Genomic DNA, 18,505 nt, shown 5'->3' on the forward strand with positions numbered 1-18,505 from the left:
TTCCATGGTTACTTAAACAACCCACAATATACCTCAGGAGTCCTGATATTTGCATTTCCCATATTCAGAAAAAGTCACCAGGCAAGGTTTGCCAGAGAGCAAAATAATAATAATAAAATATTCTTTTATATATTATATTAATTATTTTATACTAATATTTTATATCAATTTTACCATTTATTTGTTTATTTATTTATTATTTTTGGCTGCAATGGCTTCCTGCAACCCTCTGCCAGCAAAGACTGAGCTCGAGGAGACCGCGCGCAGCCCTTCCAAGCTTCATTTTTGTTGGCAAAGGCACCACAGGCCAGTCCTTCTCTGTTTCCAGGGTGGCCCTGTGGGCCATATCTAAGCACTCTGGGGGCTGGGGCTGGCCCCCAGGCCTTGAGTTTGACACCCCTGATTTCGGTTTAGTGCGGCCTGAACTTTTTCGAGCCTTCCTCCACTCTGAATTGTAAAGAATAGAAGAAACACTTTTCTTATTGCTGTGTATGCATTTTAATGATTAATTCTTTAAAGTCAGAAATCTGATTTTCAGAGAAATATGCTTTCTCTTAAATTACTTCACAGCGTATCCATTAATATGGGAACGAATTAGACAGGGGAAGAACGGGACTATGATGTGTTGCAAGTTCAGTTTAGAAAACCCCGCGTTCTCCATATCTTTCCAGGTCTCTCTTAACAAGGTGCACCCATCTCCTATATATCTCCAAGTAGGGTCACAGACTTGTTGCCAGAAGTAGGTCCAGGTTGATCTGCCAGCTGCTACATGTTCCATGAAATAGAATGCACCACCCTGGAAAAAGTAAAATAATACAAAAAAGAATAACATAAAATAGAATGCTTTGAAATTACATAAAAATTCACACTGTAATCAAGATTGTTGTTATATAAATTCCTGGGGACATGAACTCTTAGGGGTAGCCTAAGCACATCCACAAATCACATCCCTGGGTGGTGAATTGACACCCCCCCCACCCAGTATGGATTTTGTGCTCTAATGGTGGGTTCGAGGGAATCAAATACCTAAATAGTTCTTTAGTTTTTTTGGTGTTAAGTGTAAGATTAAATAAATAAATAAAGATTATTTTCTTTGCACCACAATTTCAGCCCTTGTACTTCCTTCCTATAAGGAGACTCATGGTTCTTATTAATGAGCCCCACCACTGTCATGTCATCTGCAAATTTAATAATTGCTTTGGTGTTATACAATGGGGTAGAGTCATGTGTGTACAAAGAATAAAGGAAGGGGCTTAGCACACAACCTTGGGGGGCTCCTGTGCTTAATATCAGAGTAGAAGAATGGTGAGATCCCATCCTTATTGACTGTGGCCTATCCCTATCCAATATGGGGATTGGCATAAAAACAATACATAGAATTCCTGACTAAACAAAAAATGAAAAATGATAATTCAGTATGAATATGCAAATGTATGCTAAATGTAACAAATATGTTTAATAATGTCTCAGTTGTATTATGTAGAATATGGTGATTGGTATAAAAACAATATATTGAAATATTGAATAACCAAATAAAATGTTGAATAAGCAATAATGGAAGATCTTAATGTAATATAAATGCTGGTATTAATATTAGTTATATAAGTTTGTTACATGTAACAAATATGATTGATAATATTTTATTCATATCAAAAGGTATGATAATTAAGATCGGGTGATCGGTATAATAATAATATATTGAAATGTTGAATAACTAAACAATGAAAGATTGAAATGTAATATAAAGATGTCCATTACTACTACTAGTATTATATAAGCTTGTTAAATGAAACAAATATGATTAATATAAATTTTCTTGTATAAAACATATGATACCCAGGCACCACATTTGATCACTGTTCAAACACTGATATGTAAAACATAAAAAATAAAAAACTTGAGGGAAAAAAAGATAAACCTAAAACTATGAATTGGAACATGGAATCTGAGAAGCCTATATGAATCTGGGAAAACACACAACAGTATCAAGAAATGTCAAAATACAATATCTCTATATTCGGAGTGAGTGAAATGTGCTGGCCTGAAAATGTAATGTGTAGAATAGGAGATTATACTATCTACTGCTATGGTGAACATTTTAAACATCATCTAAATGGAGTAGCTATCATTGTAAACATTCTTGTAAATAAATGCATCAAGTCCTTTATTGCTGTATCTGATAGTGTGATGATGATCCAAATAAATAGTACTCCAGTAAATATTAATGTTATACATGTTTATGCTCCCACAGCTGACAGTGATGAGGAGGATTTAGAAAGCTTCTATGAAGGTATAAGCAGTGTACTGAAAACCCTAAAAAGTAACATCTCAATACTCATGGGAGACTTCAGTGCAAAAGTGGGAGAAGGAAGTAGTTGGAAACTTTGGCTTAGGAATCAGAAATGGTAGAGATGACAAATTTGTAGAGTTCTGCAAGGAACATAGGTAATGTGTGATGAATAGTTTTTTCAAGTTACAAAAAAGATCCCTCTACACTTGGACATCACCGGCAGATTAACAAAATAATACAGTAAGGAACCAAATTCACTATTTTACAATAAACAAAAGATTCAGAAACTCAGTAAAATCAGTAAAGACATACCCAGGTGCAGATGTAATCTACGACTTGCCAAAATCCAGCTCAAACTAAAACGGATGAAAAACCCAAATCCTACTAAACCAAGATTTGACAGTGACTTCATCATTCAACATGGAGATAAGATAAAAGAAGAACTAGGAATTCATTTAAGAGAAACCAACATTCTAAATAAGGAAGATGTAGAAGTGAACTGAAATAAATTAAATAATGCAATAATAGAGGTAACAAACTCAAAACAGAGAGAGGGGTACCACAAGAAACAACAGTGGATGACAGATGAAATTCTTCATGTCATGGATGAAAGAAGCTCTTATAAAAATAAAAACAAAGAGAAATATAATGAATTGTAAAAAACAATTAGAAGAAAAATTAGACTGGCAAAAGAAAAGTGGCTTGCAAAGAGATACAAAGAAGTAGAAGAGATGGAACATAAATATGATAATTTTAACTTAAACAAAAAGTGAAAGAAGCAGGAGGCTCTACAAAAAGAAAACCAACAACTTAGTTGACGATGGGAAAATAATCTTGGATGAGGATGAAACACTAAAAAGTTGGAAGGGACACATTGAAGAACTTTTTGAGGACACTAGGGATGATATTGATATGGAAAGAATAACAACTGGACCAAACATCATTATGGAGGAGGTTGAACATGCAATAAAAATAGCAACAACAAGAAAAGCCACAGGAACTGATGATATCCCAGTAGAAATTTTAAAATTGCTGGAAGACAATGGGAGGAAATTTTTACTGCAGCTCTTCAATCAAATATATGAAATAGGAAAGATGACCTAAAAGTAAACGGTGCTCAGATCAACATTTTAAGATATGCTGATGATACAATTCTGGTTGCCAGTAAGCATGAAGACCTTCAGCTCCTTATCAAAATCATAGAAATATCTGAAAAATATGGTTTGAAGCTTAACACCTGAAAAACCAAGATCATGGTCATCAGCAAACAACCCATTAATTTACCACTGATAAAGTCGGAAGATATACCACTAGAAAAAGTTGAATGGATCACATACCTCAATTCTAATTTAGCTGGGACATGACCACTGAAGTTAAGACAAGAATAGAGAAAGCACGAACAGCAATGTTCAAAACGAAAAAGGTCCTCTGCATGACATAAGCCTAAGATTGGAAATCAGGCTTGTCAGATGCTACACCTTTTCTATCCTGCTCTATGGTGAGGGGCAAATAACATGGGTTGTTAACTAACATAGTTTGTATTTTAATCTGATTTGTGTTCTTTCTTTTAAAGTGAATGAGGAATCCCTTTTGTTTGAATATTCTGATAAATTGTAATAAAGTGATCTTCCAGTCTCGGTTTGTCTCACTGGAAAATATACACACCGAGGCACGAGCCTGCAAAAGCCATGTTTGGCCATTAATTTTGGTGAATTGCTAGCCAGCAGAATCCCGGTTAAGGGTAAGGAATAGGCAGGTGAACCCCTGGACTTTTTTCAGGGTCTTTTTTTTATCTTTGACACATTGCCTCAAACATGCTTTTTTTAAAAGAGAAGATTATTGAGTGGTAGGGATCTGAGAGGGAACGAAGCAGCCATCTATCCTTCCCGGGACAGAACAATTGGTGAGTGAATTTATTGTATTTCTTTTTTTTTGCAGAATTTTTTTTTCAAAACAAACATAAAAATCCTCCTTCTTTACATACTGTAGAAAGTGTATCAGTTGGTTACAAAAGGCTTTTGTGCATCTCTTCCACCGTCATCAAGTGTAATTCACATTAACTCTAATATCTTAACTCAGATGTTTATACCTGTTACTATCATCATACCTCCACTTTTATTTGACTATGATTGTTTAAACGTCCTTCATCATAAAATACACCAGAATTTAATACATAACCACATACTGGCATTTTATTTATTTACTCATAAAATCCTCCATTGACACTAAATCCTTATATCCTATTCCAGCCAAACATCCATAATATTTAATGACAAAATTTTCTAATCCTCCTTTCCAAATCACTGTTTACAATTTACATCCAGTTTCCTTATGTTATACCCATACATATATATATTATTATCATTATCCTTTCTTTATTTGACTATATCCTTTATCATAACATTTCCCCCCTAATAATCAAGACTTAAATGTGTCTGATCTAGTTCTTTTTTATTGTTATTATTATTATTAACCTTTATATATAATCCAAAAGGATTTCTAACCTTCTCTTCACAGGTATTATTCAATATTCATATCCAATTATTGCTTATCATAACACTACACATTGTATACATTACTATCATTATCAATTTTTCATTTAGCTGTACCTATTTATCACTAACTTTAGCTAGATTTAGCTAGTTTTAAATTATACTCTTCCATCTATTAACCTGTATCTTTCCAATAACAAAACAATCTCATATTCTGCCATCTGTGGAGCCAGTCCACCAAACATCTTCTTAATCAAGTCTGTATGGACTCCTCTTAGCAACCTCTTGCTAGTAAAATCTCTTATGAATTCTTGAAGCCCTCTTTCTGCTTCCTTATTCAGCTTATCTTTGATTATCAACAGTGTTGTCAAATATTTTGCAGATAGGATTTCATAATCCATAGATTCTTTAATTTTTTCTTCTTCTTCTCTATCTTGCCCTTTGAAATAAATTTCCTCTCCATTTAATTCCTCTTTCAATATTCCATTCTTTCTTTTTTCAGAAATATACCAATTGCCATAGATATCAACAAGTTTAATTTCTTTATCTTCATCTTCTATTTCGGTTTTTGGAGTTTCAATCCCCTCATTTTGCATTTGAAGAATATCCTCCGTTTTTCCATGTTTTATTGTTGAATACACCAAGAATTCCAATTTTCTCTCAATTTTTTCCTCCGTTTTAATAATTTTTGCAGTTCTAAAAATATTCCTTGCAAATTCAAATCCTCCACGTTGTTTTGAGATGCCATATTCATACACAGTTGCTTTCGCTTACAAGGTCTGTTAAGATTAAAGCATGTGTTCACAAAGACCGCTGTTTTTCACAAATAATGCTGCTCTCACCTCTCTGTGAACAAAAACAGACTTGAAAGGGACAGCTGTGGACTCTTAAGATAGCCAAACAGCCAGGCAGTAAAGCCTTGAAATGCCAAAGTCAAAACCATCCATGAGAGAGAAAAAAGTACGTTCCATTCCGTCTTTGAATTCACAAAGACTTCGATCAGCCTCCGGGGTGGGGATTTTTTTTTGGGTATCTCTTTTATATATCAAATTATACAAAGAAACCCAATTTAAATGAGTTAGAAAAAAGTTCCCACAACAATAAAAGAGGAAAAAGTTAATCTGTAGCTTACAGAGAGTCACACAGACAAGTTAGAAGAAGAAAAGCTTGATCCATCCATTTCAAAAAGTTTGCACAGATTCAATCCATGTAAATAACATTTTAAAAATATGATAACCATTGTCCAAGACCATTCCAAAGATCAAATTAGCCGCTAAATTCTTCTATTCTTTAATTTGAATTGGTTTTTAAATTTTTATAGGCAATCTTTTTTTTTAAAACAATAAAAATTCCTCACCAGCTGGAAACACTTTCTCTTTCCACATCGTTTCGTTTGGAGCTGCCCTGACTTTGTCAGCCTTGGCTGGATTTTTTGTCACTGGCTTGAAGATCTTCTCTTGCTTCCTTCAGAGATTTTGCGATATCCCGGAGATCAGCAAGACGTAATCTTCCTATTCACCATCTCTTTGGGATGGTTTAGGTCCAAATTCGGACCCCCCAATGGCAAAAGTATCGGCTGCAATCTCAGAGCATTGAGATTGCACGTCATTCTGTCACGACTTCAGCTCCTCTTCTCGAATTTATTGCATTTCTAAGAAGCCTCAAATTCCCTTTTTCCTGTATGTGATGTATAAGCAGCTTCTCAGTTAATTACTTCCTTTGCGAAAAGGAGGTGTACAGGCCTTTAGAAGGACCGTAGTTGTAAAGTACCGGTATTAAAAAGAGAAAGAAAAAAAAGGCTGAATACACATTGTTTCAGCCCCCCTCCCCCCCCCGCAAGTTAGCAAGTAGGTTGAAATGGGGAATGTAAGAGACTCACAAGAAATGGATATGGAAATGCTTGTACTCCTCTCAGATGTCTATACCATATTTTTTTTTAGCAGCCAGCAGAATAGAATTGGAAAAATAAAAGCCCTGTTAAAATTTGTAAGCATATCTGTCCAAAAAATTTAAAACTCCCAAAGAATTATTCATGGCCTTCTGAAGATATCTTTGAACAACCAATTATACTTGCTCTTATGACTGAATTATGGGAGTAGAAAATGTGAACACTGGTAAGCTCAGCTGCTTTTTTAAATGTCAGTAGTAATACAGAGTTATTGAACAAATGCCATCATATTATGTATAATGGACCCCTCCCCAACAAAGGAAATTCTTTTCTAATGAACCCATCTTTGAGAGCAATTGCACCATATTTAAATCACTCAAATATTTTATCAGATGCCCACATGGAATTTCTCCCACTAATATATAGCTTTCCTAATGGGGCAGCCCCAGTTCCAGATGGGGCAGCCCAAGCCCAAATAGTCCCACAATGGGAGGTCCCTAGATTACTCCAGTTTATAGTGAAAATCCTACAAAAATAGCTGGGTTGTTTAAAAGCATTATTTCTACTCATAATCCTACATAGAATGAATTACAAACTATGTTTAATGTTTTTCTGATTGAGGAGGAAAAATGGATGGTTGTGGGTAACGGTAGATTAAATATACTAGAGAATGCTACAGATGTTTTGTTTCCCTTTCAAGATCCGGTGTGGGATCCAAGCATCCCAGCAGATTTGAGAGAGTTGTGAGAAAACAGCAACTGAGTAGTTGCAGTTTTAATGATTACAAAGAAGAAAACTTTAGGGAAGATTTATCGGAACCTCTTCCTGAATTTTCCTCACTACATGGAGAAGAAACAAAATTGCCTCAGGAAAAAAAGTGGAAATTTAAAGAGGTGTGGGAACCCTCCACAGGTCTGGAAATGTTTAATTGTATGTGTGTATTACAAAGAAGAAAACTTTAGGGAAGATTTATCGGAACCTCTTCCTGAATTTTCCTCACTACATGGAGAAGAAACAAAATTGCCTCAGGAAAAAAAGTGGAAATTTAAAGGGGTGTGGGAACCCTCCACAGGTCTGGAAATGTTTAATTGTATGTGTGTATGAGGGTTTGTGCAAGTCATTTCTAAGACCTGGGGGCAATGTTCCCTCTAATTTTTTTTCAGTGTGAGCAGAAAAGTATAGTGTTTTTAAGGTACCCGCTTAATTAAAAGTGTTATATAATATCAATATCACTTAACAACGCTCCTGCTTAGCAACCAAAATGTTGGCTCAGAAACTCTGGCATTTGAAGCATGCAAGTCTTAAAGCTGTCAAGTTACAAGACCCTTGCACCCCTAACCCTTTGGGAAAAAAATCCAGGGGTCTTCAAACCTGACAGCTTTAAGACTTGTGGACTTCAACTCCCAGAATTCCTCCTCCAGTCATGTTGCAGCGATGTCATCTGCATGGATCTGCTCCATCTTTGGTTTCTTCATCGTGGGCAGGGCTGCCGCTAAAGATGCCGACGAGCCCCCGCCACCACCAGAATAACTGCTGCCACCTCCTCCTCCTCCTTCTCCAACAGCACCACCACATTTGCTGCCCGGTGCTGTGGCTGAGGTGAAGCCGGCAAAGCTTCCGTTGGTGCCCCCATCCATGGCAGTGGTGCCTCCCCCTCTGTTTGGAGCATCTAAGCTGGGCCCAGCGTTACCCCTCCCCCCTCCTCCTCCGCCGTGCTTTTGAGGAGCCATGAGGCCTTTTTTCCCCATGCTCACACCCCCTCCATCGCCTTCCTACTGGCTCCCGCAGCCTCATGGCTCCTCAAAAGCACAGCAGAGGAGGAGGGGGCAGAGGTAACGCGGGGCCGAGCTCAGGTGCTCTGAACGGAGGGGGAGGTGCCGCTGCCATGCATGGGGATGCTGGCTGGAGCTTTGGCGGCTTCACCTTAGCCGCAGCGCTGGGCGGCAAATCTGGCAGTGCTGTTAGAGAAGGAGGAGGTGGCAGCAGTTATTCCGTTGACGGCGGGGCTTTGGGGCTTCACAACTACCGTCAGTCGCCCCGTGCTCATCAAAACAAGTCCGGGGAGGTCCTTTGCGGGTGGCCAGTTCTAGCCGCCTGCAAAGGACCTCCCCAGGGTCTGGAGCCTGTGGCAGTAGAAATCACTGCACGGCAGTTGAAAACTGCTGCATGGTGTTTTCTTGCCACATGCACGGCCACACAGCCGCGCACCTTAGAGGGAACATTGTCTGGGGGGGAGGGTTAGTTAGCATTTTCTTAGTAATTAGAAGGACAGTGGAATGTGTTAAACAGAATGGAGATGATCCTATAGGATGGAAAAGTTGTTGGTATATGTAAGTGGAGAGAGCGGGGGGGGGAGGGAGGTGTTTTATGCCTGATGAGGTTGAAAGGTGAGAACTTTTGATTTTTTTAAAAAAAAATGTGTGAGAAGACTTATGTTGAGAGTTGATCTGTAGAAAACTCACAGAAAGTTACGTGTTTCTCTAAGTTCCAAAAATTTGGAGAGGGAAAAAAACCATTTTTAAGATTACTACTCTCCTGGAAAAAAATGCATTCACTGTCCCCAACTTTTTTCTAACTGGAGTGTGTGAGACAAAGAAAGAATGAAAAGTGAATGTAAAAAAATCTGCTATTAGAACAAAAGTTTGTTTTGAAAAAAATTCTGTGTGTCTGTCTGTAATTTCTTTTGCTAACTCACTGGCTGAGATCTTTTCTGAAGGAATTATTTTCTATTCTTCGTTTCTTAAATTAAAAAAAAACATCTGCATTGTGTTTGTGTGTGATGGCTTTAGAGATTTTCTTTTCTACACCTTAGTAAAGTCTGAGTGTGATTTCGTTCTTTCTACCAAAGACTGAAGAAATGTAGTTAAGATTAACTGCTTGACAGCAGATTCCAGGTAATGCAAATTTGAAACAGTATCTGAGTAGGAAATGGGGGAGCGTTTTTTTTTTCTATGGTGCACTAAGCAATAGCTGGAAACTACTCAGGGAGAGAACTAAACTAGAACTAAGGAAGATTTCCTGATTGTGAGACTTCTTAATCTGGATGATTGTCTCCATGAGCTGTGGGTGCTTCATTATCTGGAGGTTTTTAAGAGGAAATTGAATAACTTTTTTGTCAGAAGGGGGTTAGACCAAAAGACCTTTAAGGTTCCATTCAACTCTGATATTCTGTTTTTGGTATTGTGTGTGAGTTTGTAAACTTAAAGTGATTTTCCTTTGCATTTTATTTTGAATATATTCTACATAATGCATTGGAGGGCATTCTTGTCAAAGGAATAATCCTATGTGATTTTATGTACAGCATGTGTTTTTGGAACTCCTTGCTACTGCAAAGAGATGATTAATTGCTGTATACTCTGTGTGCTTAATTTGTTTTCCTTTTCCTTGGAGTCAAGGAGGAGGAGGGAAAGCTTTATAGAGAACAAATTTGGTCTCATGTTTATGGCCACAGGCTATAGAGCTGGAGAACTGTGAATTCAAATCCTGCTTTAGCCATGGTGGCCGGCTGGGTGATTTTGGTCTGGTTGTTTTTCCCCCCCTTCATCCCTAGGAGGGAGGCATTGAGTAACCATGTCTGTATCTGTTGCCAAAGAACAACTTTTGGCCCCACCAAGGCACTTGTTTGCAACATGCTTTCCCTAGTATAGGTTACAACCCCTAATTTAATTTTTCAGGAAAATGTTATTGCAATTTTCCTCCTGTTTTCTGTTTTGAAGGCTGTTCTACTCCTTTACAAGCAAAAGTAAGAAAAAGTAGCAGGTAATAAAAAGGTAGAGCCTGTCTGAATGGGAAGACCTAGATAATTGTACTTGATTAATTTGAACAAGTAACCTTGTAAGAAAAACAGAGCCGTGTTCACCTCTGGACTGCATGCTAGCCCATTGGGACACAGTAAAATCTATGGCAGAACCTATTGTTCTTTAAAAAGGAAGCTAAAAACCCTCTGCACATCTATCTGGCCAACCTACTCTATTGGTCCTAAGGTAGGAACCTGGCCTCTAGAAGGCAGCTTTGATTTAGATTTTGTCAACAAATTTGCTAATTTTCTGGCCACCAACAGACGAACTGAAGAGGAGATCTATCTGAGTTTCTTCTCAAATCTCCTTTGTTGCCCAGACATTCAGAAAGTGTGTGGGCTAACTCCCATACCTTCTTCTAAAATTTGCCCCCTTGTCACTTTCAAAAAAAGGGAAAAGCTTCCCAAAGTGACTGAGGAGTCCATAGAGATATGTTAAAAAACTGTTGCAGCAGTAATAGCTGTCTTTAAAAAGAAAACTAGAGCTCAAGAGCCCTGCCCAGATGCAAATGGTGTGTTAATGAAGGTATCCGTACATCTTGTTCTTTAAAAATATGCCAGCAATTGCAGGGAGATCTAAGATAACAGTTTGGATTTTTAACATTGTTTCTATACATCTTGATCTTTAAAAAGATCAGCCAGTGCCTGCTGGGAGATCCAAGCTAGAAAGAAGACACAGAACACCCCACGGCAGAGACAAGTATTAACAATTTAGGCTTAGGAAGATAGAACAATGGGTGTGACTTCGAGCAAAAGTTTTATATGGGGAAAGGCTTTGTGTGTGTGTATGTGTGTGATGTTTTGTCTTCCTAGCTATCCTCTTGCTTTCTTGCTTTGCTGCCCCAAAGGTAATTTGTATATCATCTGCCTGAGACAACAGACACGGCTCATTGCTGGTCAGTGAAGTCTGTGTGCTTTTTCTCTTAAAATTGTGAAATGTGTCAAGTTTCTTGAGTTACATTTTCCCCTTCACATGGCATCTAGTCAGGGTGAAAGGGGGGTGGGTGGAGGAAGTAAAACTTTGACAATTGTTGATAGAGCCTCCATGGACAAGTATGGTCTATCTAACTCAGGACCAATGATCTTTCTTTCTTTCTTTCTTCAACCTTTAGCTGTGGAAGCAATCTAGAATTTTTTTTTAATACGTTCTCATTTAGCTTTCCCACTTTGTAGGAACTCACTCTGGGTATTATCAAGAATATGGACAGTATTAAATGTTTTTCCTTAATATTTAATATTTTAAATATTAAGTAATGGTGGGTTCCAGTCTTGCCTTTGGCTATAGGTGGCTGCATATAGTCCTATTACTATGGGAGCATGCTCTGTAGTTATGCTGATATGCTGATCTCTTCTGATTTGTCTTTCTCAGAAAAGAGAAAGTCTGCCTAGCAGCTTTCTTTTACATTGCATGATTATATACTTACACCTATCAAGATTCAAGAGCCAACCATGGCTAGTTATATTTGTCTAAGTTTGGATTCCCCCCCCCCATTCTTCCCAGATTTCCCAGATTTTGGTAAGAATCTGTGCAGAGCCACTAGAGCCACTTTGGGAAAAGTTCTCCACACTACTGAAAACTGTACAACAACAAACTTGGTTGCACCTTTCCGGCTCATCATTACAGATGCTGCACAAACTGATCACAATTTTACCTACTACACAACTGGCATTGCTAGATTGCCATGAGAATGATTGACTTTGTCCTAGGACTGGTGCTATATTAGCTTAACAGAACATTAGGATGGTGAACATTTGGGTGTTGGTTTGCATATATGTAATTATTTGCATGCTTTTATTATGTGTATTTCTTGTTCATATTCCGTGTATTTGAAATGTATTTATATGCTATCTACACCTTGGAGAAACCCATCTGGTGAGCCTTCAGGGAATACTTGTGGAAGACTCAATGTAGCAGTTTGTGGGGATAGTAACTTATGGGGATATCTGAGTTTGTATTTAGATGAATGCAAATGAGGTCCAAGGAGAGGAAGAACATCATGGTTTCAAAATCTAAGGGACTAGTTTGGACAAAACTCAGCAGTAGTTTTTCGTGCGGCTGTTGATAAAAATAGGATTGTCAAAATGATGATCAATGTCCAATGATGGATATGACACAAGAAGAAGGGACATAAAGCAATAATTAAATATAGAGACAAAATTAAGCTGGGATGCAATTTAGCCATTAATGATTTACAGGAGATTCGAGTTCTAGGAAAACTGCAGAATTGGCCTTTTTTAATTTAAGGATGGTGACCAAGTAGCTGAACCAGTTAAACATATTTCCATATATCAAACTCAAAATTTGAATAATTTATTCTTTTACTTTTTATTCTCCATTTTTTAAATAAATAAGCCAAAGTACACATCCAACACACTTTTCTCCTCCTATGTTCTCCACAACCCTGTGAGGTGAATTGGCCAAGGAGAGTGACTGACCCAAAGTCACCCAGCTGATTTCATGGCTAAAATGGGACTAGAATTCAATACAGCGAGATACATGAAGAAAGCCAATTTATCTATTGCTAAATGAATAAAGAGATACACTCGACCACAAAGTCAAACAAGTCCTATTAAAGGAGAAACAAGCTGTAATGTGTCTAACAACTTATATTTGGATAGCCCTCCCCTAATTCATATGTTCTCTCAATTCTTTCCTCTATAAAAATACTACTTTTTATCGTGAATATTCAGTTAGGCTGTCAACCCTGAAGCTGACCTGGGCAAAGCCATTTTGGAACTTCAGTGCTGCCACACTAGAGTGAGGGACAAGGAGAGGGAATTAGAGATAGCTGTACTTGTGTAATCAAAATAAAATACTTTCTACGGGCAACCAAGGACATTCTCAACAGCTGGCTGGAAGAAGGAAGAGTGATGTCACTAGACCAGTGGACGCTGTAGTGGCTGGGCCCTGTGACTGATTGGGGCCCCTCAGAGTTGGTTTCCAACAGATATGTGCCAATATGATATTTCCAACAAAGCTATTCTTTGAGGAGTTCATCTGCCTTGGAGTTCTTGCTTGCAATGTATTTATTACTTAGAATGTTGACATCAGTATTATTGTTAATTAATATTTTAAATAAAATTTAAAGCCGCCCAGAATCAACTTAAATTTTGAGATGGATAGCATATAAATTTAATAAACTGTAAGAAAAAACACATTTGGAGTTAATAGATGCAAGAAACAAAATATCCAAAACTATGGAGTAGCTCATCCCTTTGCATTCTGCTCACATGTGCTTTGAATTTGTTCCCCAAAAGTGACAATTGGAAGTATAAATAACAAATATTGGGAACAAGACTTCAACAATGCATTGGGATTTTTATCCATTTTGCAGCAAGAAAAAAGTACTGGATGATGTTGGTCTCAAACCTGAGTTGCTAAATATTACTATTAGTTGGGCAGAGAAAACTCATTCACTTCACCCTCTGTGGAAATAAAAATTAATAGAAAGTTGTGTCTTAACTTTATGCATTACATTAGATACCATATCACCTTGAGAATTCCCTTTCTAGCTCTTCTCTTATCCATCTGACCATTTACTGTGCTAAAGAAAGATGTGTGATACCACCGAATCTTGTCATGCCGTAGAAAGGCCATAAATATGTATCTTGCAATTAAGTTGCTGACCCTTTTTTGATTCTCAACACTCAGATCTTACCAAAGTCTTCAGATCACTCTGGTCAGGACATAAGTCTTCTTCTGACTCAAAAATAGGAAAGCAAAAGTGCCAAATTTCAAGGGTGGCATATTGAGAATTAGAGCTTGCTTAGGATCTCTTGCTCTCATATAGCAATATGTCTGAATCATGACTTGGTTTATGCCAAAGTTGGAACTTGGCATTGAATCTTTTCCTGAAACCCCCCCGACCCCCCTCCCCAGGGCACTAGAGCATAGTGAGGCTTGTGATTCATTCTTGAACATGTTCCCAGGATGGTTGCTATGCTTGGTCATCTCTTACCACTACTTTTCTATGCCCTTTGATTTTCAGTTCCTTGGCTTGGTTTTGGGTGACTCTTAAATGTTTGTTACTCTCTTTGCTCTTTGAGCAGATCATGATATATATTATGATACTTTTATATCTTCTTCAGATGCTCCTGAGAGGCAGGATATATTAAAATGAGGATGATATGCATAAACCCTATAAAGTTCAATAAACAATGGAGAAAAACTAGCTAGTTGGACAAATACCTTATTTAGACTATCTGAATTTGAGTCATATTCCAGGTGCTAGGAACAATCCCACAATTCCTATTTGGAAGATAATGCTGCAAAATAACTATTCCACCCATGGAAATGACTGCTCATTTTCTCTGTACAGCAAACATGTAAGGCCTGGATACTTCATTTCTCAAACAGCATAATATATCAACATACATACAGCATCCCAAAGACTGCATACTATCCACAGTCTTCTTTTCCTTGTGGAGGTTTTTATTGTAGAATTTGCTGAATTGATTCATGACAAATGGGAACTTTTTTTTGCAAATAGGATCCCATAAGCCAAAATAGGCAAGCACATAGATGGGCAAAGCGAGGATTTTCATGCATTGTTGGAAGATGAGAACCAGCATTGTCACCCGACTAGGAAAAAAAAAAGCCTTTCCTGCTTGACTCCTTCAATGATTTGCTTTAAATACTCTCTTAAACACTCCCTAGTACTCCCTGTTCCTTTAATGTTCTTTCATAACAAGGCAACTACATCAGGTCCTCAGTTTAGGTCTGTTCCAGTTCTTTCTTAAAACAACAGCGACTCTTTCTGTTATTTAAAAAAAATATTTTAACTATGCAATTTGGGATGAACACCCTTTGAATGGTGTGGGAGTAGGAATGGATTTCCAGAGGAAAATTGAAGACTACAGGAACCAGCAGCAATACTCAAGTGACCCTGAAGACACAGATAAACCTCCAAGTGCTTCAATGACCCCCGGATGCAAATGACCAGCTGTCTGGAAGGACTATAAATTCTTCCGTTCCCCACTATCTGTCAGAGCTGGAGAAGCTTCTTGGATGAGAAGTGAAATGTCTTCAAAGAAAAACCAAGAAAAGTCCAGTTGCCTCTTGAAAAATCACCTTTGGGACAACCATGACCTGGATGACTGAGAATCTCCATGGACTTTTAGATCAATGTAGTAGGTAAGGCATCAGACTAGAAACTGGGAAACCCTGAGTTCTAGTCTTGCCTTAGGTATAAAGCCAGTTGGGTGACCTTGAGCCAATTCCTCTCTCCCAGCACTAGAAGGAGGCAAGAGGCAATCACTTCCAAAAAAACCTTGCCATGAAAACCGCAGGGACAAATCCAGGCAATCAGGAGTCAAAACTGCCATGAAGATACCAAAATGCCAAAAATAAAACACATCATATTTAATGTTCAGGGCTAATAATGATCGCCATAATCAACCAAGGCCTGACGCTTTGGGGGAAACACCTGTAATATTGAATCAATGTGCTAATTGTTGCTCCTACGGTGGCTTGTGGTGATTTTGTCATACAGACAAATCTGACTATATAGGGTTATAATGGCTTCCTGCTGAGCTTATGAGTAACGCAGCAAATAAAAAGAAGCAGTTACCAAGCAATTAGCCGAGATAATGATACCGGACAAGATTTTTAATGGATTATTCAAGTTAACAAAATAACCTTAACCTTAACTCTGTCTTGAAATCAGAATATTTTAACAATCCTGAAATGCATGTGTATTCTACTTTTCTTTGGTAGATAACTTATAAGGTTATTCACCTCATTCTATTGTGCACCATTTCTGCATTGATTCTTCTTTCGTTTATTTTACACCATTACTAATTAGGAAATCCACCACGTAATTTGTTAAACCTTCTCAACATCATTTAATAATAATAATAATAATAATAATAATAATAATAATAATAATAATAATAATAATAATAATAATTTTTATTTGATTAGCCGCAACCCTCTCCCAAAGGACTCGGGGCGGCGTACAATCAAAACAAATAAAAATACACATAAGACAAACATATATACAAAAAGAACAGAGACATATACATATGTGCATGGAGGAGAGTTGACTTATAAGTGAAAGACAATTAAAAACACAATTTAAAATCCCCTTAAATAAAATTACTAAATTAAAAAACCCATCAGGAGCGATACGAAGTTATGGTTGAGCCAGGCCAGCTATTTGGAAAAGGTGGGTCTTGAGCTTGACACGGAAGGAGCGGCGGTCAGTAGTGGTCCTAATATCCGGGGGGAGGTCATTCCACAGGGCTGGGCCCGCCACAGAGAAGGCTCTGCTCCTAGGCGCCGCCCCATGGCACTGTCTGGTGGACGGCACCTGGAGAAGTCCCTCTCTGTGCGAGCGGATGGGTCGTAGGGATGTATGGGGCAGAATACGATCCCGTAGGTAACTAGGTCCTGAGCCATTTAAAGCTGCATCTCAAATGGTATTGTTACTACAAAAGTCTTAGCTCCTCAATAGCAAAGGAAGCTATCTCTTTTATTGAATGTTTACTGTCTAATTGTTACTTAAGAGACTAAAGTATCATTGTCCAGGTAATCCTTGTTTAAAGACCACTTGTTCAGCTACCATTTGAAATTACAACAGCACTGAATGGGTGATACTTACTGTTAGATTGGGTAATGGATAGGCACACGCAGGCTTAGGTTTAGGTTTAGGTTTATTTGGATTTATATGCCGCCCTTCTCCAAAGGACTCAGGGCGGCGTACAACATTAAAAACACATATCACAAAAGTTAAAAAAAGATTAAACCCAATTCCAAAAAGACCAAACCGATTTTTTTTTTAAAAAAGAAACAGTACATTTAAAATAAATTAAAATTAACATTAATATTAACAGGCCAGGCCGGCTTGCTGGAAAAGCCAACTTTTTAGGGCGCGTCGGAAGGACCGGAGGTCAGGGATTATGCGGAGCTCCGGGGGCAGCTCATTCCAGAGGGAAGGCGCTTCCACAGAGAAGGCTCTCCCCCTGGGGGTCACCAGCCGACACTGTCTGGCCGACGGCACCCTGAGGAGGCCAACTCTGTGGGATCGTACTGGACAGTGGGAGGCTACTGGTGGCAGTAGGTGGTCTCGCAGGTACCCTGTGCCTAAGCCATGGAGCGCTTTAAAGGTCATAATCAATACCTTGAATCGCACCCGGAAAACAACCGGCAACCAGCGCAGGCCACCTAAAAGGGGTGTGACATGGGAGCACCTAGGTACCCCCATGACAACCCGCGCTGCCGCATTCTGGACCAGCTGAAGCCTCTGGGTGCTCTTCAAGGGCAGCCCCATGTAGAGAGCATTGCAGTAGTAGCTTAACGGTAAAAACAGCTCTTTATTAAGTACAACAAGTGAGAACAATCCAGCAAAGGTTGAGTCTGACAGCAGCCCTTTTATAGAGAGCTGTCAGACCCTTCGACCAATAGGATTAAATCTCTGTTCCCGCCGGAACAGAGGACCTTGTTGGAAACCACTGTAGTTAGAGCAAGTATCTAACACTTACAACAGGTGCTCTCACTTCCTCGGGTCAGCAGCGAATGGATGGAGCCGTCAGATAGAAGAAAGGAAGTGATAGATCTTGAGAACTGCTTAAGGATGTTAGAAAGCGAATCGGAAGCCATTGGTGTTTAACTTTCACTCTATGCCTATGATTTTCTTGGTGACTTTTGAGAATTGCTTAGATTTGTTTTTGAAGCCAGAAACTTAAATAAAATATGTTGAATTAATTATCTGAATTGCTGTCTAGTAGCAAACTACCCGGTAAAAGCTGCCTACAGTAAGAAGAGTTGACCTTGAAAACATTGTAGATAATAACGAACTGATAAAAGTCCTCTATAAGAAAGAAATAAGACCAGCTGTGTAAACATTGTCTTGCTTTCCCTTGCTACATTATAATGGGCTGTTGAGACTGCCACCCTGTTAGTGTTTGCCTCCCCCTTCTGCCTAAGGGGGGGGGGCAGAAAGTTGGATAACCCAGACAACTCATACCAAAGGTTTCCTTTTTCTCTCTCTCTTTGTTTATTTGACTACTTTGGGCCATTTTTTACCTACCCAACTTTT

At 38.4% G+C, this 18,505-nt stretch overlaps 1 protein-coding gene across 1 annotated transcript in view; it reads right to left on the reverse strand.

Annotated features, from left to right (window-relative positions):
• Positions 1–474: 474 nt before the first annotated feature.
• The window catches only part of LOC309388675 (thiol S-methyltransferase TMT1A-like), a 43,909-nt gene continuing 25,878 nt past the window's right edge, over positions 475–18,505 (reverse strand). Inside the window, exon 2 of the mRNA XM_081946206.1 lies at positions 475–796. Within this exon, the coding sequence (XP_081802332.1) occupies positions 560–796 (237 nt within the window). The 3' untranslated portion in view covers positions 475–559. The remainder of the gene's footprint in view (positions 797–18,505) is intronic.

Source organism: Natrix helvetica (genome assembly GCF_964273705.1).
Source record: "Natrix helvetica genome assembly, chromosome: 1".
In the NCBI taxonomy this organism is placed as follows: domain Eukaryota; kingdom Metazoa; phylum Chordata; class Lepidosauria; order Squamata; family Natricidae; genus Natrix; species Natrix helvetica.